At 43.4% G+C, this 26,495-nt stretch overlaps 1 protein-coding gene across 1 annotated transcript in view; it reads right to left on the bottom strand.

Annotated features, from left to right (window-relative positions):
- Window positions 1–424: 424 nt before the first annotated feature.
- Window positions 425–26,495, bottom strand: part of LOC147892276 (CASC3/Barentsz eIF4AIII binding protein) — a 72,281-nt gene continuing 46,210 nt past the window's right edge. The window contains exons 7-12 of the mRNA XM_087388035.1: window positions 3,170–3,301; window positions 2,765–2,826; window positions 2,556–2,601; window positions 2,174–2,241; window positions 1,985–2,021; window positions 425–1,611 (exon numbers count right to left, since the gene is read on the bottom strand). Of these exons, the coding sequence (XP_087244161.1) occupies window positions 2,214–2,241; window positions 2,556–2,601; window positions 2,765–2,826; window positions 3,170–3,301 (268 nt within the window). The 3' untranslated portion in view covers window positions 425–1,611; window positions 1,985–2,021; window positions 2,174–2,213. The remainder of the gene's footprint in view (window positions 1,612–1,984; window positions 2,022–2,173; window positions 2,242–2,555; window positions 2,602–2,764; window positions 2,827–3,169; window positions 3,302–26,495) is intronic.

The raw sequence follows: 26,495 nt of genomic DNA, 5'->3' as shown, positions 1-26,495 counted from the left end.
AACTTAAACCAAATAAATTGTTCATTATTGATCCCTGTGATCATGATTGGTAGATACATGCATATAAACAACAAAAACTAGGAGCATCCAAATATTGTGTAGTCAATGTTTCTATTTGCTTGGTCGATTCCCCTTCAGCTATTAAGCCCCTACTATTTGTAACTGATCACTTCAATCACCAATTTTACAAATTTTATTTTTGCCTAGCAAAATCAAGATACAAAGCAATGTGAGGAACGTCGAATTTGCCAAATGCTACTCCTGAACAACAAAATAAGAGATAAAAATAAGATAAGTACGTCAACTGCATGGTATAAACCCACTAGCTGAAGGGAAAAAAAGAACATTCAAAGCAAGGCTCCTCTTCACAAGACTACTGAAAAAAATGTATATTTCCCCTTTGAACCCTCTTTCTAAAAGATTTGCCTCGGCAAGTTAATTCCACATGTTTCTCTTCCATATGCACTTGCAGGCTAGCTGCCTCTTTCTGAAGTGCTTTACCACTTCAAATGAAGTAGACTGTAATGGTTACTCCACAAGTGATGCTTTTCTGAACCCCACCAGTGGGCCTGTGTTTGCAAGCTTGCAAGAGGCCACCTTCTCCCTTCCTGTAGCTGAGAAAACTCACATTCCCTTGCACTACGGATGTGCACTCTTACTGAACAAAGAGTCTGCGATCAATTAAACTCGTTTCTTGAAAAAGTCAGGACTTCAGTATGACTCAAAACTCGCAATTGAAGTTTGTCAAAGACGATCTTGTCTTTATTTCTGAAAAAACTAACCATCTATACTGACTGCAGGGAAGTTTTACGTATATTTTTGCAACATTTACATTAAACTCAAAATTATATCCGGTTGTGTAATGCATGTAGGAAAAGTGGACCCTGCCAGAAAGCAGAATCACTTATAGTCTTCAAAGCTCAAATATAGACAAACAGTAAACATGTTTCCAATCAAAATATAAGTGAATAGAAAATGGTTGGTACTGTGCCACCTTCTGTTCAACTTCCCTGTGAAGGAAAGGCACTGCAAAAGCAAGGATTGGGTGCAATGCCACTTTAGTCTACAGCACTTTCCATACAGATGTCTTTACACTGCTAGTGTAAATCACAACTACGTGAGAAGTTGATCTGTAAACACCTCAAAATGTTTAAAAAAACAACCCGACTGAACATGTTCGGTCACTTTGATGCTAATCCAAAAAACATATTCTCTTCGACAATGCACATGTGCACTTATCACCAAGACCTTTATAAATACCTTGCTGCTTCTGATAAACTGACACAGACTTCCTGCATGCAACTGTTATCATCACTGGAAGCCTTTGAGAAGATTACTCAACACAAACTATCATATCTTGACTATCCAGCTGCTGCCAAATAAAATTTTAAAAGCCTCCATAAAGTAGCCCGAAGATCCCGTTGCCAGTCCAAGCATGCAAATGAAGCAGAATATTTGCTGATACCAGCTAAACTCCATCCTCACGATTCCACTTATGTTAGCCACAGGTGTGTTTCTGCCTCTTACATTAGACTCCTTGCTGGCCACATTACCTGAACCTCTTGAACATCATGACCACAGAGAAAAAAGATACTTCCATCTATGTTATAACTGCAAGTCAACAACGAAATTACATACAGGTCAAAAAGCAGAATCACGATGATACAAGGCCTTTTTAATATTGCTGTTTAAATACCACACCATTTCTTGTATCAAAATGACAAAATGTGAGTAGTGAAAAGGATTCAAGTCATTTACATCTCTAATAGCTATTACCATGAATCAAGCCCGGAGTTCTCCTAGCAAACAAAATCCTATTGTTTCACAAAATCCTTGTGCTACTTTCTTGCTCCTAACTAACACCATTACGCTCCTCACCAAAACCCACCAACCCACATCCGTTTCCAGAAGGACAGAGGGGCAGGCAAAATGTTAAGTTCATTACATTAGCACATGAACGAAAATTTCAAGTCTGAATGCATACCAAAGGTGAATGCTGAAGTGCACTAAACTCATACAGCCTGCACAATTGCCGCGATACAAGATTAAATATCTTTACCAAATAAAACCTTCAAACAGGACTTCAGTGCTGTATCACAATGAAATAATGACAGGAAAGCTGCACTTTGAAAACTTCACACTTAGCACAGCTATTTGATTCAAGTACACATACTTCACTTGTCATGCATTTGAAAACATCATGTCTTCAGTATTCACTGGCCAAAGTTCATCTCTGAATATCTGCCAGGACTCGTTCCACATTTCATACGTGTCAGTAAATAGTCTCAATTGCTTAGCAATTACAAAACAAGAAACGATAGAGAAGCAGGAGATTAAAGGCTCTACAAATTCTCCAATGCATTATTTAAGGGCTTCCTTTCCGGCAGGGTTTTCCGTAAGACGCAAGAAAAATGTTCAATAGAAGCACTACTGAGTGTATATGGCATCCATATCAAGTCTGTGACACCAAAAGACAAGCAGAGAAAAAGGGGCACAAAGACAACTCAACCAGAGCAGTATAGATTCAAAATCTCCCTAGCACAAAGAGTGCATACCTTCTAGGCTTACTTTGACGCTGTCCAAACTCATCATTTCCAAAATCTATTTAGAAAAAAATTTAGAATAGATCAAAGAATGTCCTTGAGAAAATCTTGATATCTCAATTTACTGCTCAGGCCACCAAGAATAGAAAGCCCTCGAGTATCATGATGTCTCTTAACAGAGGTTTACACAAACTATGCCTCTGCTAAAGATGGTTATTTACCTGTCCTTGTAGGAGGTTTCCATGTGCTGGCACTGGGAGGTTTAGCACCATTCATCTCCCGCCTGGACATCAAACTCATTTCAGTCATATCACAAACATAAAACTCTAAAAGATTATATCCAGAATCCTGTATGGAAAAGCATTGCTAACTTTACCATCATCAAATTCTCAGGCTTATTCACTGTTTGATAGCAAGCTCCAAGCCAAAAATAACAATGAAAACACGATTGACTATATATTGCATCAATACAATGCATGTAATTTGAAACTCTGAAGACCTCTACCTTCTTCTGTTTCACAATTCCAGTCTCATCTACCCATGTCCCATGTATGAAATAAAAAATTTTAAGCACTGAGCTTACAGAAACACAACATTAAATTTGCCATAGATTGTAGCACCCTTACCCTGGCATTGCAAAGGGACCAGGTTGAGATGTTGGTTGTGCATAATAAACCGCTGACGAGGATCCATCTACTGTAATGTAAGGAGAGCTATAATTTGAGCCAAGAGCTCCACCGCCAGCTAGGATCGGAACCCTGCAACAAAAAACCTTAACTTTTGGTAAACACCAACAGAAGAGAGAATTCCTATTGTACTTATATGTTTATAGTAAGCATCGTATTTCATCAGCTTCACAAGGTTGCTCTCATGTTATACAAGGTCCCCACACACATATTTTCAAGAGACTTGGGACCCTGGAGAAGTGATTTAAGACTGGAAAAATGTAGGAAAGATAATTGTAGTTTTCTTATCTAAGCATAGGTCTACACGCAAGGAGCAACGGATGTGCAAGCATAGACAGCTTCATTTCATAATTAAATTCTCACGAACAGACAATCCTCAGCATTAAATGTTATCCATAAGGAGCCTTCCATTGTGGAGATCCAGGGCAATGATCCACCTGTTATCAGGTACACGGATACCTTTCTAAGGATGAGAAAGGCAAGTCAACACATTTTTACCAGGACCATCTCCAGATGAGAACAGAAGAATCGACATTATCATAAAGCAAATCTATTTTCTAATGCTTACATAATATGGATTTTAGGCTTAGGTTTGAATCCTGTTCTTGCCCTTCTCTTTTTGCCCTCCTTCCTCACTTCCTTTAATTTGGTGAGTTCCATGGCTCTTTGTTTAAGTTGGTTTGGAGTGAGCTCTTTCGATATCCAAATCTTAGTGCGTTTTAATTTGTAACATTGCCTTGAAATCTTTATGCTTGTTTCTACAAAAGATTTGCGTTTTAATTTGTAACATTGCCTTGAAATCTTTATGCTTGTTTCTACAAAAGATTTGCGCATGTGGCCCCTTCTAATAGATCCTACATATGTCATCATACTCGCCTTTAACATTGGGTAATTTCTCGATGAGGCTATTGAACTCATCTTCTGGATAACCTTCTTTATCGTGCACGTGCGGGCCCGCACGCAAACATACACACACTCACACACACTTATTTTTTGGGTGAAATCCATGAACGTTTATATTACAATAACCAGTCCCCAAAGAGGAGACATGCAATTACAATATCAAAATATTTCATTGTACGACAAGGAAACAGCATAATATATCTGACGAACAGAGAGGCAATCATAAACAGGGACATCCGGAAATAGTGAAACATGGAAAAAGTAGAATCTCCAAAGACTCTACGATTTCTGTATTTCCACAGAGTCCAAAGTGAACATCACTCAAATATATTTCTCTGTTTTAAGAGAGGAAGCTTGCTGTAGTAATCTCACACAGCCGTAGCAACACTCAACCCTCTCCAATTCTCACTCAGATGGTGCAAAAGGAACTGAATATCAAACCCACAAAGGACAACAAATAAATAAGGCAACAGAACTGAGATGACTCCTCCACAAGGTCTGCGAATATGGGCTGCAAACATGCAGCAAGTGCTGAGATATGTAGAGCTCAACAAACTTAGATCTAAGCGGGCCTGCTATGCAATCTTGTGTTGCCTTGTGTGAAGGGCTTCAATGGGATTGTACTGCAGGCCGTATTTATATGGAAAAAGCCGCTTAGACTCTGGCCTACTAGATTGCCTCCTTATTTTCAGACTGATCAGTATGTTAATGATCAGATCTGGCCAAGCACATCCGCCTAGACCTGGGTCCCACCAGGGTCCCCAGCAATGCTTATGGATAGGCCTTACATGCAGTCCAAAACTGGCTGCCACACTACTGCAGTAGGCCCTCCAAAACACCCTCTTTCCAGCCACCATCTGCTCTGCAAACTCCCTCTATAAATAGCAATAGTCCTCTCCCCTAGAACTCCTACAGAGTACCAGATGCACTGAGACCATGTCCTCATCATATGGTCCCTTACAAGTGGGCCAACAATTTTGTAGCACTGTATGTCAAACATACAGTGCAACTACTGCAAGAAGTAGTATGACCAACGAGGTCAATCCAGTAACAACAGAGGAAATTTCTATGGAAGAGGTGGACATTACAGTCATTATGCCAATGAACCTGAACAATGTATCTTGTGATTGATGGTATGCAAAAGATTGATAGTGATTCTAAGGCAAAATGCAGTTATCATGTTGAACATGCAGATCAGGATGGTACATTGATAGTGGTGCATCATAGCATGTTGGACAAGCTGTAGTGACCACCACAGAAGCAACGGTAGAAGCCAGTGATTCTGCAGCCAACCACTTAGGACGATCCTTCTTCCCATGCCCAGTGATGGGATGGCAAAAGACGCATCAACCCTCAGATTGATACCGCTTTTGTTCATCGGGCTAAAGATAACCTCCCGTGATGCGCTCCACTTTTTCATCTGGTGTCTTCCTAGACTTGGAGTCCTCCTTTCCACAAGACGACTTTTCTGCTGGTTCCAAGTGTCCTTCCGCTGTGTGCCTTTGCCTGCGCTGCTGCAGGGTCTTGGCACTTGGTTGGACCTTCTTGGGCTTCCCCCCATTCAGCATATTTCTGGATTCCGAGCAAGGGTCAGCGCTTAGTCATAGGTAAGTGGGTCAAATTTCCATGTTGGAAATCTAAATGAAACCTCTCATGAATTGCTTCAACTTGTTGTCTTCAAACACTCCCAACTTGTTGTCTTCAGACACTCCCAACTGTTGAGCAAAGGTGATGACCCTGTTACTGTAGGATAACAAACCACACGAGAAAACTCATCCTCCAGATTAAGTTAAGAATATACTGGGGAGGTAGAGAACAGGCTTTGAGATCAGAAACAAACTTATTCCACTCGATATGTATTACCTTGTGGTCATGTAAGTCTGGCTATTGGCCCAATGCTACCGCCTCACAATGAGATGAAAGGCTGTGAGATGGACTTTATCTTGCTCATGAAGTTCAGATTGAAGCGTGTGAGTGGAGTAACTTTAGCTAACAGTCTTTTCCCCTCAGCCCTCAGTTGACCAGTAGTTAATCTGGTGTAGAGGTAGGTGGTGTGGAGCCAACACACTCAAGTTGTCCTGCATAGTGTCTAACATATGCCAGCAGGGCCTCTCAGTCAAGTATGTGCTGCTTCTCGATCTAGGCAAGCTCTGTGCATCGGTGTGCCTCCTTGTTCTTGCGTTCCTCTCGCATCAACAAGGGCAGTTTTTCAAAATTCAAGCCTCTCAAGATCCTTGAAGCGTTTGTTTCTCCTCCTACCTTCTGCTTGCTTCTAGCTATTTTTTACTTTCTATCAGTTGTCTAAAATCAGTGTGAAGGGGATCATACATATCATAATTAAGTTCTTGTCCTTTCCATTAAATCAAGTGAGAAATTGCCATAGACGCATTTGTTCTACATGTAAGTGACGAGATTTACTAATGGGCCATGGCCTTGGCAATCACCAAGTGCACTAGGAATTGTCACATGCACCCTTGTACCAAGGTCCTTGTGACACACTGGCCTCCCTAGTCTGGGGATGAGTCCTGGCAGGAGGTACCTAGGTCAAATCTCGTCAGTCCTTGTTCAAAGAACTCAGTAGGTTAGTTAGTCCTTGTTTAGAGTTTTTTAGACTATGTCTCAGCGTAGGTTAGGAGCCTCAAAGACAAGCCTAAATTGCTGCCAAATAGGCTGGACCAGGTGCCTTTTATAAACAGATGTGGTCTCCTATAAGTCAGCCAGTCGGGCTGACTGAGTCAGCCCTACCATTCCCTTCCTCCCCATTTAGGTCTGGCAATCAGTTCCCCAGCAGCTCCGGCCCTTGCCCTGAATCAGCTCCAAACAGTCAGGATTTGGCAGATCTCCATGCGTCACAGCAGCAGATTTGGACAGCAGCAAAGTAGAGGTTCTCCCAGTCTGTTTCAGCAGTTTTCTATCTAAGTTTCACAGCGCACTCTCTTGGCACATTCTCTTCCCTCAGTTCTCAGTTTCAGCTTTCTCATTCTGGTTTCCTTCACATCTCAGTTCATCTCTCTAATTAAAACAGACACCCTGCATCCCGTGGACAGCACTAGCCTCATCCTTAGCCCCACAGAGTGGTCTACATCGGTGTGGACAGCATTGAGGTCTCAGTCATTGGTTTGGAACTGCTTCTTAAGTTCCTGGGTTCGTCTACAGATTTCACGGTCTCTCTCCAGAGTGCATACTTTCAGTTGTATTTCAGTTCTCCAAGATTAAAGCCTTGATTCTCTCCCTCTACTTTTCTCTCCCCTTAACCCCTCTACAGTGTCCATTGAAGACATACTCGCTGAAGGTTTAAAGAAGGTCATTAACCGTTGATTACACGAGCATTAACCGTTGCATGTTACATTGTGATCCAGCTTGACTACCCCGAGAGCATGGTTGTGCTAAGGTCAGGAAATACCACACAACCAAGCAACATGGAAGGGATAAGGTCAGAAGAGTTCAGCCACAAGTCCGACTTCCAAGAAGACAAAAGACAGCCACAAGAGTGCACTTTTGCAAAGCAATCAAAAAATGATGGAGATGCTTATGTAGCAGAACAGACGCCTCCAGGCCCAGCTCGAAGAAAATTTATGGGAGTTATAAGACTATCATCTAACCCAAAGGCCATTACACTAAATTGATAATGATCCTTTTGAATTCCAAACCTACTCTTAGGTACATCGTCTTGTGGGCCTTAACTTGACACTTAGAGCTTAAATCATCTTACTAAACTACCTACTTCTCGCAATTGGTCAAAGAGCTTATAGTTATTTTCAATTGTTGCCTTATTTAAGGCATGGCAATCTATACACAATCGCATAGACCCATTCTTCTGAAGTAGGACAGCCCAAAGTGAATTGCCTTTTTCTAAGATTCTCAGATCATTGTCATTCTACTCCCTTCTCTTCCATTTTGCTCTAATATGGGATCCACCCTAATGCAACGGATGTTTGAAGAAGACCCCGCCTTGCAACAACTAAAGGAGGATGACAACATGTCCTTATATGGCTTAGAAGAGTCAAAATCAATAGGCACAGAACCTATCATCACTGGTCCTTGAGACATTGCAGGGTCAGCTCCACATAGGAATTCTAGAAGGAATCCTCTTGACTCCACACTCCTCCACATGCCTTCCACATGCTTGGCATGTGATCTCTCTTATATTATTGAAAAACATGGACATCAGCCCACCTCTTTATATGACTCACTCTTCCTATTTTCTACAGACCCCATAATATCCCATACACAAATAACTAGCGTGGTCGCTTCATAATTAAAAAGGTGAAGAAATACTACAAAATACTTAAAAAACAAAAACAAAAAGAGACAAACATAAGACGAGATTAGTTTTTAGTTTCAAGGACAATGAGATGTCCACAGCCCTTGTTCTCAAAGCTAATCCTTTGGCTTTGGGTTCGAGGAGGATCTTTCTTTTACCCTACACCTTGGGCGTCCAAGAAGGAAACAGTTACCACTAGTGGACTGCACAGAGTATCAAAATCACCAGCCCAACAAAAAAAGGCACACCCGATTCACAGCCTACCAATGTGAACTCTTTGGGCTGTGCATTAACTTGCTCAAGCTGGGACACTGCATACTGAATGTCAAGTTATTGCATAAGTACATGAGACATCCCACAGCCTATACCTAGATGAAACTAGGAACATTCCCAAAGTCATCCTCTAAAAACACAACATGATGCAGTTTCAATCTCACGATAGTCACTCATAAGATTGAAAACCATAAACTCCATCACGCATAGCACGGACTAGCCACTATGACATCCCCACTGACGTCATCAACGCCCAACAGTGGGCTTAGACCATAGTATAAAAATATGCTCTCACACATATAAATCCACACCCCCACACATACTTGAGCATCCATTAGTACAAAGTTTCGTACTGAGTTTTTGTCAGCACTCCAAAGGCGAAGGGTAAACTCAACCATGACGAAGGTTAGCACTAAAGGAGAAGGCTAATCAAAAAGTAGTCCAAATCTCTTCATTCAAGCTACAATTGCTTGTGAAGTCTAAACGATTTCATTTAAGTCTCCCAAATGAGCATCTAAATCTAGCTGATAGGGCAATGCACCATTTAACATAGAAAGAATTATCAGGCCGCAACTTGGACGAAAACTTCTATGGCATCCCACAGCTTGGCTGTAAACATAGACGTCACAAGATTCACTGGCATCATGAACGGACAGCTTAAGCCCCATCGCCATAAGAATAGAGATGGGCTTGCAACTCTGAAATCTGAACCATTTCGAGAGCTTAACAATATACTTGGACTGCAGCAGCCCAAAACCTCTATCATCCTATATAAACTAGATGCACAAATAGGAGTGAAGCAACCCTAAATCTGACATCTCAAATGTCTACTGTATTTCCGTATTAAAATCAGTAACTTTGGCAGCATCAGTATACCAATGGGCAGCATGTCATTGACATAGAGAACAATGATGAGCAAATCCTCCCCTTCCTTTCTGACATAGAGGGTGCTCTCTTGCAGACTATTCTGCATCCCATGGCTGAACAAAAAGGCATTTAACTTTGCATACCAAGCTCGAGACGCTTGCTTCAAACTATACAAAGCCTTTCTTAGCTTGCATACTTATAGCACTAAGACATAGTTATGTTTTGTAGATATGTTTTACACACTCCACAATAGCTGCCTCATGCAATCCAACCTTGTACTTGGATCGATTTTTTATCCCATCGACCCATGAGGCCTTTCGAAGATGATAATCTCTCTCTCTCTCTCTCTCTCCCCCCCCCCATGGACCCATGAGGCCTTTCGAAGACGACAATCCCTCTCTCTCTCTCTCTCTCTCTCTCTCTCTCTCTCTCTCTCTCTCCCTCCCTCCCTCCTATAGCTCCCACCGCCGTACAGCACAAGCCGTACAACCGTCGCCTGCCTCAGCCTCCACCACCACTGCGCCTTTAGCCCTCAGCCTCCAGTCTTCCTTCGTCCTACATACCATACAGCCCCATACAGCAGAGGCCATACAGGCCATACAGCAGCAGAGCAGCCTTTCGTCCAAGTCATCACATATCAATAGAGCAGAGGGGGGGAGACCTAATACACAAACTAGGTTATAATCCCCTGGCCCAATTTGAGGGGTTAGCTTCAGCTAAGGGGTCCATAGATGGAGTCTCCCTCTTTCCCTAAGACGAAGCAGTTCGCCACCACACCAGCAGTCAGCAAGCCCTCGTACTCTAACATTGTAGCCTCATTAGCGACACCCAGCCCATATGCACTATACTTTAGCCAAGGATTGGATCAGACCCGCAGGAGCAAATCTACTATCTACAGCAGGAAGTAAAAGAGATCGGGCTTGTGGTAGCAGCTCTCAAGAAGAAAGTGAAGGAGATGGAAAATAATGGTAAGCAGCAGATCATTGCTGGAGTTCTACAAAAATGCAGTTGATCTCCACCAGCACCAACACTTGTCTCCACGGTCAAAGAGATGATCACCACTCAGATCAGCTCAGCCAAGAAAGAGATGGTTATTATAGCCAACAACAAAATCAACAAAGCAGATCTTCATACAGAGGTGAAAGAGCAGGAAAACATAGCAAAAAATAAGAAAATATAGCGCATTGTGGGGCTGCCACAGGATTGCCTTGGCTGTCATGTTGATGATTTTACTGAGGGATACACAGAAGAAGAGAAGCTCACGTGTCTCAAGAAGGAGATACCATAGATAGAATCGGACGAAACTCACATCAGTTGTATCTCTCAGAAGGTAACACAAGTACAAGAGAGAGGGCAGGAAGAACCAAGATTCTCTGGCAGACAAATAAGCTGAAAGGTACACGGGTATGGTTATTTGAGGAGCTCACTCCGACTCAACTCAAACAAAGGAATGTTGAACTTGCTAAAGTGAAAGATGCAGGCAAAGCTGTGGGCACTCTATCGTGATGGACAAGCCTTGATTCGTGATTTCAAATTTAAACTCAAAGACTCTCAATCTTGAACTGATGTTATTCAAGCCGTTTTTCTAAGATAGAATTAGTAGCTAGTTATGCATGTGAATAATTGGGGCTGAGTTGCCTTGAGCACTCCCTCAACTCTCTGAATACCTAGATGTATTTGCAACTTTTTTGGTGTGTACCTTATCCCATAGACCTGCTCCAGCGGACATTAATAGATCTCTCTCTCTCTCTCTCTCTCTCTCTCTCTCACACACACACACACACAAAGAGTCATCTTCCACGTGCAACAAACACTACACAAGAATATAGTAACCTCGTACGTCAGAAGAGAACTACTACTAAACACTCTGTTGAGTTACAACTTCCAAGGATTTTTTGTAGAAATTTCTCAAGTGAAGGTCCACATCCCCTATCACCGACCGATCATCTGGCACACCTACGCACACTTTCTCTATCCTCACCAGCCCTCACCAAAGCTCCTACAACTACCATGCCCCACTTCCTGTGCGCTCTTCACTTTCGGTGATATCAAACATACTACCCTTAAGCTACAAAATGGCCGAGCCAAAGATCAAGAAGGGCTTTGTACGTAGTACATTGCACATGGTATTAGCACACTAGCATTGGTCTTAGCAAAGCTACTCAATGAAGCGTTTGAGCCGGTTTTCCTCGCACCTGTACCCTCACCACTATTATTCCAATTCACAAGACAAGGAATCCCATGTGTTCACAGAACTCCAGAGCCATCATGACTGGACACGTCATGTCCAAGATTTATGCAGCACTTGACACTCATGTTACCTGAGAGGCAGAGTGTGCGGGACATGGAGCGATGGTGTGGGCAAGGTTCCGAGCAGATCATAGCACACTGGACAACATCTTTACATTGTGGGCTCTCATTGAGGAGGCTCGAGCATAGAAGCAGAGGGTTTATTGTTGTGTTGTGGATTTCCGCAAAGCCTTCGACGTGGTACCACGAGCTCGACCTTACAGACACCTACTTGATCTTGGGTATGGTCAGGACATTATTTGGGGAATCTGGGCACTTTACGACCGAACGTCAAGTAGAGTCAGGACTGCGACAAGTTAGACAAAGGAGATCATGAGCACAATCGGAGTGAAACAAGGCTGTCCATTATCAATGACCTTGTTTCGCCTGTACATCGATGAGCTCGAGTCCTTCATAATGACTCTAGGAGATGCAGGTTCTTAGCTGGCTCTTAGATTATGATCCTATTATACGCAGATAACGTGGTCCTACTCTCCTTAGCTAAGGGTCTCCAAAGACATTTAGATGCGCTCCAGGTTTTTTGCAATACACGTGATTTAAAGGTCAACTTGGGTAAAACGAAGGTTCTGATCTTCAACATATCTCGAGCGGCCGCACATAGAAGTTTACCTTCGACGGAGCTCCCGTGGAGATTGTTGCATCCTACACATACCTGAGTGTCCTCTTTTCACATCTAATCTTCACGATCTAATCGGCTATGTAGGCATGTTTAAGCAAGGGACATGCCGCAATCGCCAGACTCGAGCGCCAGTGCTTCCACTCACATTTTCAAGATCCCAAAACCCTCACAACCTCTTGGCCAAATACAAGACATTTTCGCGTTTCATCGGAGAGCCACAATGACGCCCAAATATGTATTTGGGGCACTAGCTTTGCATGTCTGAGTTTTGAGATTATTAGTCTAGCTTAGTACTTAGTAAGGGCCACTACTTGTCATTTGCTCACTGCATAGAATTAGGAGATCCTTGGTCCAATTTTAGCGCAGATGTTCAACCATGCTATATGCCTCCATCTAAGGATCCCATGGAGATTGGAAACTACTGCACTCTTATCATTGGCCACACTTTGGCCAAGATTTATGGGTCAGTATTATAGAGCAGGATCAGCAGCTACATAGAGGCACATGGATAGAGGGCTCTAGGACAGGCACGATTCCAAAGACAGCACTCCACCTTAGACCCCATCTTCACCCTACAAGCTATCATCGAGAAGGTGAGGTCGCGGTAGCGGAAAGTCTACACTTTCTTTGTAGAGTACCAGAAGGCCTTCGACACTACTCCATGATATCGTATGATCAAGAGACTTCAGGAGAAAATTCGAGAAGAAATGATTGGGGGGGTGATGAGCCTATTTGAGTCCACCAGAGGAAGAGTAGGACGCCTATCAAATTGGATTGAGAGCACGATCGGAGTGAAGCAGGCATCCCTCTTTCACCGACCCTCTTCAGGCTCTACATTGACGAGACCTCATCCTTTATAGACCCCTTAGGAGGTGAGGAATCACTACTGGCTGAATTGATGATACAAATACTGCTTTATGCGGATGCCCTAGTCCCAACCTTGGCAAGGGAAGACCAAGGTTATGATCTTTAACACCTCACGCGCAAAACTACATCAATATAGCTTCACTTACTGAGGTGAGCCATTGGAGATAGTGCAGTCATACACATACTTGGGGGCAATCTTCAAAGGGCCAATTTTCAGGATGGTCCATGCAGCCAGGGCATGACTCACATGAGGACAAGGAGCATAGGCCTGACTAGTAAGGCCGTGCTTTCAAGCACACTTTCAAGATCCACTGGCGAAGGGCTGGCTTTTCAACATCCTAGTGACAGATTGCCATATATGCAGCATCTTTTTGACAGCGTGACCTTTTGGAAGAGATGTGAGCGGCTATAGGTGATTATGGGGTCTAGGACGATTCAAAGTAAGCCCTCAGTCCCCCATCAGATAGTACACGCAGTGTTCGCAATGACACTACTCTAGATTGATGCCATCTTTCAAGGAGTAACATTCCTCCACTGGAGACTGCCAAGGCTAGCACTAGTCATCCATACAATTAGCAGAAAGCACAGTCGGCAAAGTATGGTATGCACGCGTATGCACATGGTTTGCAAGTCAAGGTATCCAAACAAGCCGACTTCCCCCCTTTCAGTATAGCATGGATGCACCGCCCGAGTTGATCCCACAAGATGAGATGAATTGTATCATCCAATTAGACCTTCTTAGCTCGAACTTGGGGGGGGGAGGGAGACCACGAGTTCTCCACCAACATCCAATTCTATCACGACCAATTCAGATCATGGTTGGTAATACACTCGTGTCTTATGATAAGACACTTAAGACACCTTTAGACACTCTTGTTTTTTTTTTTGGGTGGGTGGGGTGTAGCAACAAATATCGATTCGATGTAACCATGATACCATTGATAGTGACTTTGGATTCAATAGTGGCAATGACCTCACAAATTCAGATTTGAGAGATTTGACTCTTGAGAGTTGAAACTTTCCTTTCAATTATATGTATCGAGATGCAGATTTCATTCATGTCACATGTGACTGACAGACAATTGTCATGATATTTATGTTTATTGATCTACAATGATTAGTATATAATCTATGTAGCCCTCTAGACTCTTGTTAAGTTGTTTATCTCGATCTTGTCAGTTTAACATTTTAAGTTGTGAGTTGTGACTTGCAAGCTCTTGATCCACTTCCATGACCAGATCTGTGTTGGGCTCTATCTGATTGAGATGAGATGGCTTAAAGAGACACTATTGAGACTGATCAAACAGCAGCAGGACGTGACCGCGTACCAGGAAGCGAGCACAGATACATGTCATCGGTTTCTATGCATTTGAGTCAATTCTAGGACATATTGGGGCGGAGGAGGAGGAGCTAGCTGACACGAGGGGAGCGTGGATCAACAGGGAGAGACAACACGACGTTGACGAGCCAAAGATGCAAAGACCACACACGACACAGAGTGACCAAAGCACGCACGATCGAGGTCCGATCTATCTCAGCTATCCTCAAAGGAGGCCGCCAGTGACTCTTGACATAGCCCATCGAATACAGAGGTCGAAGAGAACACGTCCTTTGCCACAGTGAGAGACCACTTGACAGACACAGATCCAAGCCATCCTTACAGCCCACCGGAGAGCCACCACGCCACTAGGTTTCAAATTATGAGTCTCAATTTCAGCTTTTGCGCTTTTGAGTTTTGAGTTTTGAGTTTGAGCGCTGGCCCTAGCGTCCCCTTTGCTTCAACCCACAAAGGCTTGTATGAGTTTCTTCTCTCGATGTACTTTGTCCCATAGGCCCGTGAGGCCTCTCTCTCTCTCTACTGCTTCTGCTCCCTACCTCCACCTAGCTTCTAGCCTTGACTGTACCCCTTCAACCCCCCCCCCCCCAACCTTTCCAGCCCCCCCCAACCTTTCCAGCCTTCCCCCTTCTTTTCTACTCCCCCTGCCTACTTTCCAAGTCCCTCGAGAACCCCTACCTTTCAACCCAATTCCCAACCCCCCCCCCCACACCTCTATTCACAACCCCCTCCCTCCCCCCGACGCCCCCCTCCGATCCATTCTGCACCTAGATTCCAAACCCCCTATCCCAACCTCCCCTCTAGCTATCCAAGAAAGGTCACCTTTCAGTCCTTCCAATCCAAGAATTCCCCCAATGTTGTAGCCCTTGCAGAAATGATGGATAAGAAGGGCAATTCGCCTTCCTCCCCCTCATAAGTCGAGAACGACAAAAATGAGAAATGGAGGAGAAAGAAGAAAGGTGAGTAAGGAGCTTGGTGCCAACAGCCCGGAGCAATGATCCAGCCGTGGATCATTGATCGGAGCAATGATCCAGCCATGGATCATTGCTAGCCACCCTGCAGTCGGCCATACCAGAGGGGTGGACATCGCAAAATAGGAGCCTGAAAAGCCACCTTTTTTTGCCACCATTCTTGGGCAGCAACAAAGCGCCAAATAAGACTCTCAACATTAGAGTCAAGGGGATCCCACGTACCTCTACCACTGCTATTGACAATCCAACCAATTTCGTGGCTTCCACCCACATATTGGGATTAAGGGTGCATGCGCATCCCACTCAGTAGCAGCCTCTTGTCAGGGACACTCAAGCTCACCCTGCAGCACTACACAAGAGGACACCTCTATGGGATCACCCCCAAATCCATTTGGATGAGGACCTCACCCCCTTGCAAATAGAGGAAAGAAAGAAAGAAAGAAAGAAAGAAAGTCTATTAAGGTCCACAGGAAACCAAAAGGCCTAGGAACAATAGAAAAATCATCTAATATAACAGCTTATCCCCCAAACTACATATTTGATCCCCAGGGAGGGCACACGGCAACTTCCAAGAGTGCATAAAGAAACTCCAGTTATTTAGAGTACCTAAATTATATCCTAGGAGAACATATATAATCGGCCATACATCATTTTAACACTGAGAGTCTGTTGGTCTTGATTTAAATCCTTAATGAGTGCTATTCCTCCATAGTACACTGCCCACTTTCCATCCTTCCTAGCAACCTTAACCTTGGCTAATTTAGTTGCTTTATCCTTTAGTTGAGCTCTTGTAAGCTCCTCAACTATGCATAGCTTAGTTCCTTTCAGCTTGTAGGATTGTCGTAGGCTCTTGAGTCTTAAATCTCGTGAGTTAAATGTAATAACCGCATGAGCTTTACAATGACTAATATGGACTGCAGTAGCTTCACCATTGTAGACTAGGGCAAGCAAGGAAGTAAAGGAGGGACAAGCAATGGAGACAAAATCCATACTGATGTAATCATTGCTGCAATGAATGAACCAGTACAAAGTACACCCAATATAACAAAACCATAAGACAAGGTATCCTACTAGTACCTAGTGTACTAACTGGTACATGTACGAACTATACCATATGTCCTAGCCGCCTATAACTAGGCCTACAAGGCACATATCAAGGAATGAATGCCACCTATGGATAGCCCATGAGTGGCCTACAAACCCCCTCCATGGACACGTCTCAGAATACCTGAAGAACTAATGTCATGGTTGCACATGTTCATCCTGTATGAATATAGCAACCTATGATTGTACAAAGCATAATAGACCAAGTTACAAAAGGTACTAAGTTCAAAGCTTGCTAGAAAGCTTCAAACTTAGGTCGAGGAAGAGCTTTCATAAAGAGATGCCAAGTTGTCTTCAATGGGAACGTAAGACAACTGAATATCCCTTGATGACAATCTCTCTCTCACATAGTGATAATGAACCTCAATATGCTTTGTGCGGGGAAAACTAGATTCCATGCAACAACCAAATCACTATGACTATCAGTGAAGATGATGGTGGAGCTATTTGTGCAAGTAACTTGCGGGGCCAAACACACTCCACTGTAGCTATAAAAGCTGCTCTATACTCAACCTCACAACTGGAAGTAGCAACTGTAGTCTGCTTCTTGCTGAACCAAGAGATGCATGAAGTACCAAGCATGAAACAATTGCCACTATGTGACACACGGGTGACGGAACAGCCAAACCAATCACTATCAATGAATCTATGCATGACAAGTGAAGAATTGGCCTGAGTACCAAAATTACTGAAAACTCGCTTCACGGCCTACCAATGGTGTGTAGAGGAGCTATGCATATATCTGCTCAACTGTGAGACAGCATATTGAAGATCTGGACTGGTATGGCATAAATAAATCAAACAACTAACTGCCTACTGATAGAGAGTGATATCACATGAACCACTACCATCCTCACATGAGAAATGAAAACCAAGCTCTAATGGTGTGGATACTACGAGCAAACTCACTGGGATGGACATGATGCAAAAGCACATGCCTTAATTGCTCTATTGGTAAAAAGGGTTATTATGTTAGAATTATTATTATATTCTAGGCAGTGGCCAATGTATTGAAATAAGTAGGTTAGGGGCACTTTTCCCTCATTGAGAATTTTTACCCTAACCACAGTCCAATCCCTAACTACAGTTAGTGGTTAGGATAGGGTTCTGTCACTTAGACAAAACCCCTCACTCTCATTTTTGTACTCACTCATTCTATTCAGTTATTCAACCCACTTACGTTTGCTCTCACTCTTGCTCATTGCTCTCCTTTCTCTAGCATTTGGTATCAGATCGGGTTTTCCCTCCTCTTGCTCCTACACAACTGACCGTCCTCCTACTCCAGCTCGTGACCTCTATCCCATACAGTCCATATGACTGTACACCTGCCCGTACCGCCTGCCCGATACAATTCTGCGCAATCACGTCGCATTCCATACAAATCCGTCTATCAGCTATACAGCTCCCTCGCATTTCTCACCTGCAACTCCTACAGACATTTCGTACAGTGCCGCCAACCATACAACGTACGGCTTTCGTACCTGACAACATCGTACCACACAACGCGAGTTTCGTCATACAATCCATACCGTATATTACAAGACCATCCCATACACATGCTGCACCAGCGATGTCATTTTGTACTCTGTTCGTACATTGTCGTACAAACCCCGTCACTACACCGTACGGCTGTTTTCGTACAAGTGTAGTTTGAGGTATTTGTGTACGGTGACCGTACACCGTACGATTCTAGTCAGCTGAAGCAATCCATACATTTACTAGCTCTTGTCCTCTTGAAGGCGCTTGCATTAAGCCATTGTTTGGCTGTGGATTCAACAGGTGGAAGTTTGGGGCTTTTTGCAAGAGACTTAAAATTTGGGTGACACTTGGGGCTTCTGGTGAATTTGCCATAATTTATACTCGATTTCAGCTCAAAGATTGGGGCTTTCGGTTTTGCACTGCAATTTCAGGCATTTTTGGGGCGTTCGGTTAATTTGCCCTCTTTTGGATGCAATTTCCCTAAAGAAATTGACGCTTTTGGCATGCAGATGCACTTTGGCAGTTGAAAGACGATTTGGGCCATTTACAAGCAGTTTTACACTCAGTGTGAGTCAAATTGCAAACTTTTGCCACTTTTTGCAGATTTTCTTTGCTGATTTTTGGGCATTTGCAGAGCATTGTGGTGCATTTCAAGCCTTTGATAGACTGTTGTAGTAATTATCACTGTGGGCAGATTTTCTTTGGCAGACTCTGGTTGTGCATTTTACATCCCTAAAAGGGATTTTACTTGTCCAATTTGCTGTGCTTTTTTTGAACTTTCTGGCAGAAATGGCTCAGAACAACCCCAACGAGGTGTTTGGAGTCCTCACACGGGAGGATAAGTTGGATGGCACCAACTACTACTTGTGGAGTTTTATGGTTCGCAACATCTTGGTTGGCAGACATCTCTGGGATTATGACAATGGAGATGAGGCAAGGCCAGATTCTGTGGCTACATCTGTCACTCCTACAGCTGGAGGCAGGGGTAGAGGTCAAAATGCAGCACAAGTAATTGGAGCAGCTGCTACCCTAGTGGCTCCCACAGCAGAGCAAAAAAGATGGGATTCTAGGGATGCACAAGCTCTTTCTATGATTTCTCTTTCTATCAAAAGGTTCATTATTCCTCACATTCGGTCATGCAAGACCTCAAAGGCAACTTGATAGATTTTAGAGAGCATGTTTTCAGCAAGAAATGATGCCAGAGTTTCCTTCCTCAAGAGAGAGCTATCTCATACGCATATGGATGAGGGAGATTCCATGAATGCTCACCTCACAAAGCTTCAAGATTTGAGGGAGAATTTGCTGAATATAGATGAAGTTATTCTCAATTCAAAGATGATTACCATCACTCTAAATTCTCTTCCAAAGTCCTATCTTGGCTTCCACACCTCGTTGAATTTGTCATTGAGGGGGGGCAGCAATCCTCTCTCTTTTCACGAGTTGGTAGGACTTCTTTTGCAGGAAGAGCAGGCTAGAAGAAATATGGCAACACGGCTGGCGAGCATGCCATGCTTTCTAAGTTTAAGCCCAAAGGAAAAGGGCAGCAAAAGCAACATGCCAATCAGTCCGCACATCAGTATAAAGCTGATTCAAGAAAGCCCTCTTATAAGGCTAAAGGTGATGTAGATAAGCCTAAACAAAAAGGCATTTGTCACTACTGAAAGAAGCCAGGTCATTATATTGGTGAATGCAAGAAGCGCAAAGATAAAGAAAAGAAAAGGGATTCAGGTATGGCTGTCTTACATGCATCAACTCCTAATGCACATGATGGAGAAGATGTTACAGCCAGCTTTGTAGCAGAGCAAGCACTATGCCTTTTTGTCTTGCATTTCAGATTTAATTCTTCTTATTCAGTGTGTGGAGTGGGGGACATTATCCTCACATCCACTGATGGCACAAATTTCAGAATTACAGATGTTCTTTATGTGCCAGGTATAAAGAAGAATTTGCTTTCAGTGTCCTCTCCCAATAGAGGAGGATTTCAGGGTATATTCGATGATGCTAAGTGTGCAGTCTGAGACAAAGAGAATGACTATGCTTTGATGTTGTCTGGCACTTTGTATTGAGGTATTTTTCAGCTTAACATATACGAGAAAAGATCCAATATTGCAGAATGCGGAGTTATGACATGCAAGGTATGGGCACATGAGCTATGGCAGCTTAATGACACTTCTGAAGCATACTATGGTTGATGCATTGCCTCCTTTGGAGTCACCTCCTCCTCATGCATGTGAGGGTTGCATCCTTAGCAAGATGCATAGATTTCCTTTAAAGAAGGATGGTGCAGTAAGAGCTACTCGAAAATTACACCTCATACACAGTGATATTCGTGGTCCCATGAGCACGCCTGCTTTTAGTGGTTATCTCTATTATGTTACATTCATAGATGACTTCACCAATTATACCTTGGTCTATCGTCTATCAGAAGTGTTTATTTGGGAATCCAGTTTATACAAGACAAGCATGGCAATCGTAATGTCTCAATCCAAGTATGTGAAAAAGCTCTTGGATAGGTTCAACATGCATGATTGTAAGCCTTTAGCCACTCTCATGGAACGGGGGCTAAAGCTTACTATGTATGATGCAAGTGAATCAGTGGATGTCACACTTTACAGCCAAGTTGTTTGATACCTCATCTATTTGTGCAATACACGGCCCGAAATTCAGTATGCAGTATCTCAAGTGAGCAAATATATGCACAGCCCAAAGACCACCCATTAACAAGCTGTAAAATGCATCTTCTGTTATTTGCAAGGCACAAAGGCTTATGGCTTGATGTTTCCCAAGGGGGGTGACTTGCAGATGCATGCTTACAGTGATTCAGATTGGGTTGGAGACTATGATACCAGGCAGTCCACTAGTGGTAATTGTTTCTTTTTTTGCAAAGCTTGCATTTCTTGGTTGAGCAAGAAGCAATCTACAATGGCTACCTCCTCATGTGAAGCTGAGTACAAGGCAGCTTTCACAACGACAGTTGAATGTGTTTGGCTACATCGTTTGTTTACTGATCTTTGTCTCTTATTGGAGGGTCCTTCTCCAATTCTCACTGATAGTCAAAGTGCTATAGCAGTGGCAAAGAATCCTGTGTTTCATGCTCGCACGAAGCACATTGAGGTTCATTATCATTATGTCAGAGAGAAGTTGCATGCACAGGAGATCAGTATGACCTATGTGTCAACACATGACAATGTTGCAGACATCTTCACCACAGCACTTTCATGTGAGAAGTTTGAGGCATTTCGCAGTGCCCTAAACTTTTCTCCTTTTGGTGATTGATTACTATCTTGTACACTACACTGGCACTGCAGGGGGGTGTTAGAATTATTATTATATTCTAGGCAGTGGCCAATGTATTACAATAAGTAGGTTAGGGACACTCTTCCCTTATTGAGGTTTTTCCCCCTAACCACAATCCAATCTCTAACTACGGTTAGTGGATAGGATAGGGTTTTGTCACTGAAGAGGGTGGTAATATGGATGTCTATCCTACCAGTGTTAAAGATTTGAAAGAACAGCTGGCAAATATTGATGAGGTAGTACCAGATTCACAACTTGTATCCATGACACTTGATGGATTGCCTAATTCATAGCCACTATTTTGCGGTTGGTTGTCATGGGCAATGCCATCTCTTTTTCTTTTTCTTCTCTCCAGAAGAAGATGCATCAGAGGAATGACCAGCATGTGTATGAGGGGGCTTACCAACTGAAACCTGGGCATGGTATCCCTAATTGCAAAAAGAGAATTGCATCAGGTCTTGCTGTTTCTGGTGCGCCTAGTATAGATGACGGGCAAGAGACAGTCAATTTTGCACATGATCAGCATTGGGCTTTTCTTGTTACTTGTCAATACAATCATTATATTCATGATGCCTACATGACAGTTTCTGATGCTTATGATACCTGGTTCTTTGAGAGTGGTGCTAGTAAGCACATCACTGTCGGAAGGTATTCAACTCACTCGCAGATGCACTGAAGGGGGGAACCGTTACATGTGCAAAAAATACATCTTATTTAGTAAAGGGCATTGGGCAAGTTGCCATTTCTTCAATATCTGGTGGTCTACTCACTCTAGACAATGTACTATATGTACCAAGCATCCGCATCCATTTCAGCCATAGCTACTTGCAGATATCAGGTTATTTTTTATGGTGTTAGGTGTGCAGTCTATATGATGTTACACATGCCTTTACCATGGTGTTGATTGGCACATTGCTTAGAGACCTGATGCATATGACAGATGCTTGGATGATGCTGGACTTGCAGATGCAGATACTTAATGCTATTGATGCTTCTACCATGGCAGATGCTCATTTATGGCATGAGAGGTTTGGACACCTCAACTTCGAAACTTTGGTAAAGTTGCATAAAGAAGATATGGTTGTTGATCTTTCTAAGATGCATATGCCTTCAAAGCATGTATGTGAAGCATGTTTACTTGGACAAAGGCACAACCACCTTAAAATATGAAATGCACTAATAGCATCTTTCCTTCCAAGAATGCAAAATATTTGAGAATATAAAAGTTTCTTATTGCATTAGTCCCTCCAAGATTCCTCCTAAACTATTATTTCCAATTAAGCTCATTCATCAAAGCATCCCTTGCATTAAAAAATCAATAATCAGGGGGCTACAAGTGAGGCTACAGGATGACCAAACGGAGCTATGGAGGGCTACAGAAGGATACAACGAGAAGAGAGAGAAGAAAGCGGGGGGAGAAAGGTGGACAAAGTAGGATGGGGGGGAAGGGAAGAGAGAGAGAGAGAGAGAGAGAGAGAAGGGGGGGGGGGGAAGCCCCCGCGTGCGGGAACACCACCCGCAAGGAGGGAAAGTGGGCAATGGTTCGAGTTGGGTGGCTTTTGATAAGCCCCTCATGGGATACTAGTGGTCCCTTGCATAGGGTGATGGGATCTATGAGACTCACAGCACCGAGATCCCAACCTGCACTGTTTGCATTGTAATGATACCTTATGGTCGGATCTAAGGACTTCTTTGTTTATAGAGACGAAAAACTTATCAAAGACTCAGTCTTAAACTGATGTAATGCAGACTGATTATCTTTTGAAGTATACCATAATTGACCTATAATAACTCTGTGAGTGGTATACACACTCCCAAGAGACTCTCAATGTATAACTGATGTTTGGTGTTTATCCTTTTGGTGTGTATTTTGTCCCATAGGCCCATGAGGCCTCCCGAGGCCTTAATATATCTTCCTTTTCTTTTTCTGAATCATATCCAAGACGAGATACAGCTTTCTACACAGAGGACCATTAGAGCCCCAAGAACCCTTTGCCTATATCAGCGGATACACGTGGGAGACAACATATCAAGATGAGGTCTTAGAGACAGGCGGGGTGCGGGAATCGAGAGTGGTGAGCCTATACAAATCATCTCTCACAAGAATGATCTATATCAAGCGTGAAATCCAATGGAATTTATATTAGAAAAAACAGTCCCCAAAAAGAGGACAGCCAGCTACAATCATGATCTCTCTCTCTCTCTCTCTCTCTCTCTCTCTCTCTCTCTCTCTCTCACACACACACAAACAAAAACACACATATATGGAAAATTTCATTCTCATATTGCCTCGGCCTTTCCCTTGATGTTTCCTTGGATTTGGCAAACCAACCACCATAACAAGGCATCCTTTTCAAAATGCAAGCTATTCTTGATCAAAGCAGGGGATCCAATGGACATGGGGAACTACCACACACTCATGATAGGACACACACTGGCCATGATCTATGGGCAGTGCTATAGAGATAGATCAACTCGTGCACAAAGGCACACAGACAGCAGGCATTGGGACAAGCTGGTTTTCGGCAAAAAGCATGTGCCTGCTTTGTAGACTTTCAGAAGGCCTTTGACACAATCCCATGAGCCTTTGTGATTCGAAGACTCCAAGAGATGCAGATACCAGGAGTCACGAACTGGGGGGTGATGAGCCTATGTATGCACTCAAAGAGAGAGTGCGCGCCCTTGGAGGTCTATCAGATTGGATTGAGAGCATGATCAAAGTGAAGCAAGGATGCCCCCCCTCATCGACACTTTCAAGCTCTACATTGATGCGATTACAACTTTCATTGATCATGTACAAGGGGAGGGATCCTTGCTTGTTGATCTAATGATACAAATATTGCTATACGCAGATGACATAGTCCGAATCTCCTCTTCAGCAACACGCCTGCAAAGACATCTACAGGCCCTAGAGGTGTTTTGTAGGGAGAGAGAGTTGTCGGTCAACCTTGGTAAGACCAAGGTTATGATAAACTTCAACACTTCACGACAGTACTCCATCACCACAGCTTTACATACCAAGGAGAGCCCGTGGAGATTGTACAGTCATAAACCTATCTTAGGGCAGTCTTCGCAAGGCCAATCTTCACAATGACTCACGCAACAAGGGCCAGTCTTCACAATGACTCACATGAGGGCTAGTTCAACTAGAGAGATGGTGCTTCCAAGCACTCTTCTAGGACCTCCCGACGAAGGGATGGCTTTTTGATACACTAGTGAGGCCAATGACCATGTATGCAGCAGCACCTTTTGGGAGGGTGACGAATCGGCAATTGAGTGGCAGAGATTCGGTGAGGCTACATGTGACTATGGGATCCAAGATGATTCGCAATAAGCCCTCGGTCCCTCATCAGATCATACAAGCAGAGTTCGCTATTAGTTTGATTTTGTCTTCAAAACGATGACATATCTTCACAGGGTATGGGCCTTGCCTAGCTCGAGGCTACTAAGGTTGGAATTAGAGTCATCCGAACAACTAGCCGAGAGTGGGGTTAGCACAACTTGGTATGCACACATATCCAAATGGTTTGACAGTCAGGGTATTTAGATGGATCGCCTCCTCCCCTTTCAGTAAAGCTTTGATGCCCGGTCCCTCCAGATCCCGCGACATGAGATCAACCCTATCATACGGTTGATTCTACTCCAGCTCTACACATTACAGACTTGGAGTGGGAGCCAATAATTCCCCACCAAGATCCATTTCTACCACGATCAATTTTTAAGAGTATCAGAGGATGGAGTGATTACCAGGCTCCAACATCTTGAGGACAAAGGGATATCACACGCGATAAGGATTGCCATCAGACAGATGCCGGTCTCGTCCCATCAGCTAATGATCGAGGCAAGGAGAGCCACAAGCACACCTAGAGGGCAACGGACTTGCAGGCAATGCACAGTGGCATAGAGGAGCACTTCCTGTGTACTTGCCCCACCTACTATGAGATCTGAGGACGGTACCATTGTTTCTTTCAAGAGGACACAGGTTTGGGCCACTCGCCCACCTGATACACTTCCATAAACAGGTTTGCGTTGGCCTCTCTTTGAAGGAGATACGGCAGCATAGAGAGACCCTAATGCAACAGATTAGGCGACAATACCACATACACGTCATCGACTTCTATGCCTTCGAGTCATCCCTAGGACACATTAGGATAGAGGAGTAGGAGAGAGCTATCATGAGGGCAACATGGATCAGCAGGAATAGACGGCGCGGAGCGGTGGAGCCAACGACACAAAGGATGACCAGAGCATACATGATAGAGGTCTAGCCCATCACTACTCTACTGAGAGGAGACCGCCCAAGTCTCGGTGTCACTCTTGATATAGCCGACCGAATATAGAGATCACAGAGACCAACGAGAGACGGCTCAAGAGACGCAGATACATGACATCTTCGCGTCTCATCAAAGAGCTAGCATGGTCCTCGGATATGTATTTGGAGCACTAGCTTTGCATGTCTGAGTTTTTGAGCTTTTGAGATTATTAGCTTGGCTTAGCAGTCAAAAAGAGCCTTTGCGAGCCCTCTCTTCAAGCCACAATGGCTTGTATGAGTTACTTTATTGATTCTACTGAGGCCTCCCAAGAACATTAATACAACTTTCTTTCTTTCTTTCTTGCAAAATGTGCTACTTTATCCACCTTCCTTATTCTATCATATTTAGGAAATTCAACCCTTTCTTTTGGTTGCAACTTAGGCTTTTAAAAGGTTGATACATCCTCATAAGGAACGTCCCGACATTTTGTGCACAAATTCTTCCTAATGAATTGTTCAATGAGAATCATCTATGCATGCATGCAAGGTGGTTAAGAAAGAATGCACATTTACACATGAAGAAAGATACCCTTTTCTTTTAGCCTGGAGTTCATCCTCCCGTGTAACTCTATCCTTAGCCTACGACTCAGATGTACTATTTAACGCACAATATTGGACCATTCCCCATCATACAACCCCAAGGACCTAGACACTTGACTACATA

This window comes from Dipteris shenzhenensis, chromosome 17 (genome assembly GCF_047967505.1).
Source record: "Dipteris shenzhenensis isolate YYH24624 ecotype China chromosome 17, Dip_SZ_1.0, whole genome shotgun sequence".
Lineage (NCBI taxonomy): Eukaryota > Viridiplantae > Streptophyta > Polypodiopsida > Gleicheniales > Dipteridaceae > Dipteris > Dipteris shenzhenensis.
Note: the sequence above shows the minus strand (reverse complement) of the source record. Positions and strands in the feature narration are given on the sequence as shown.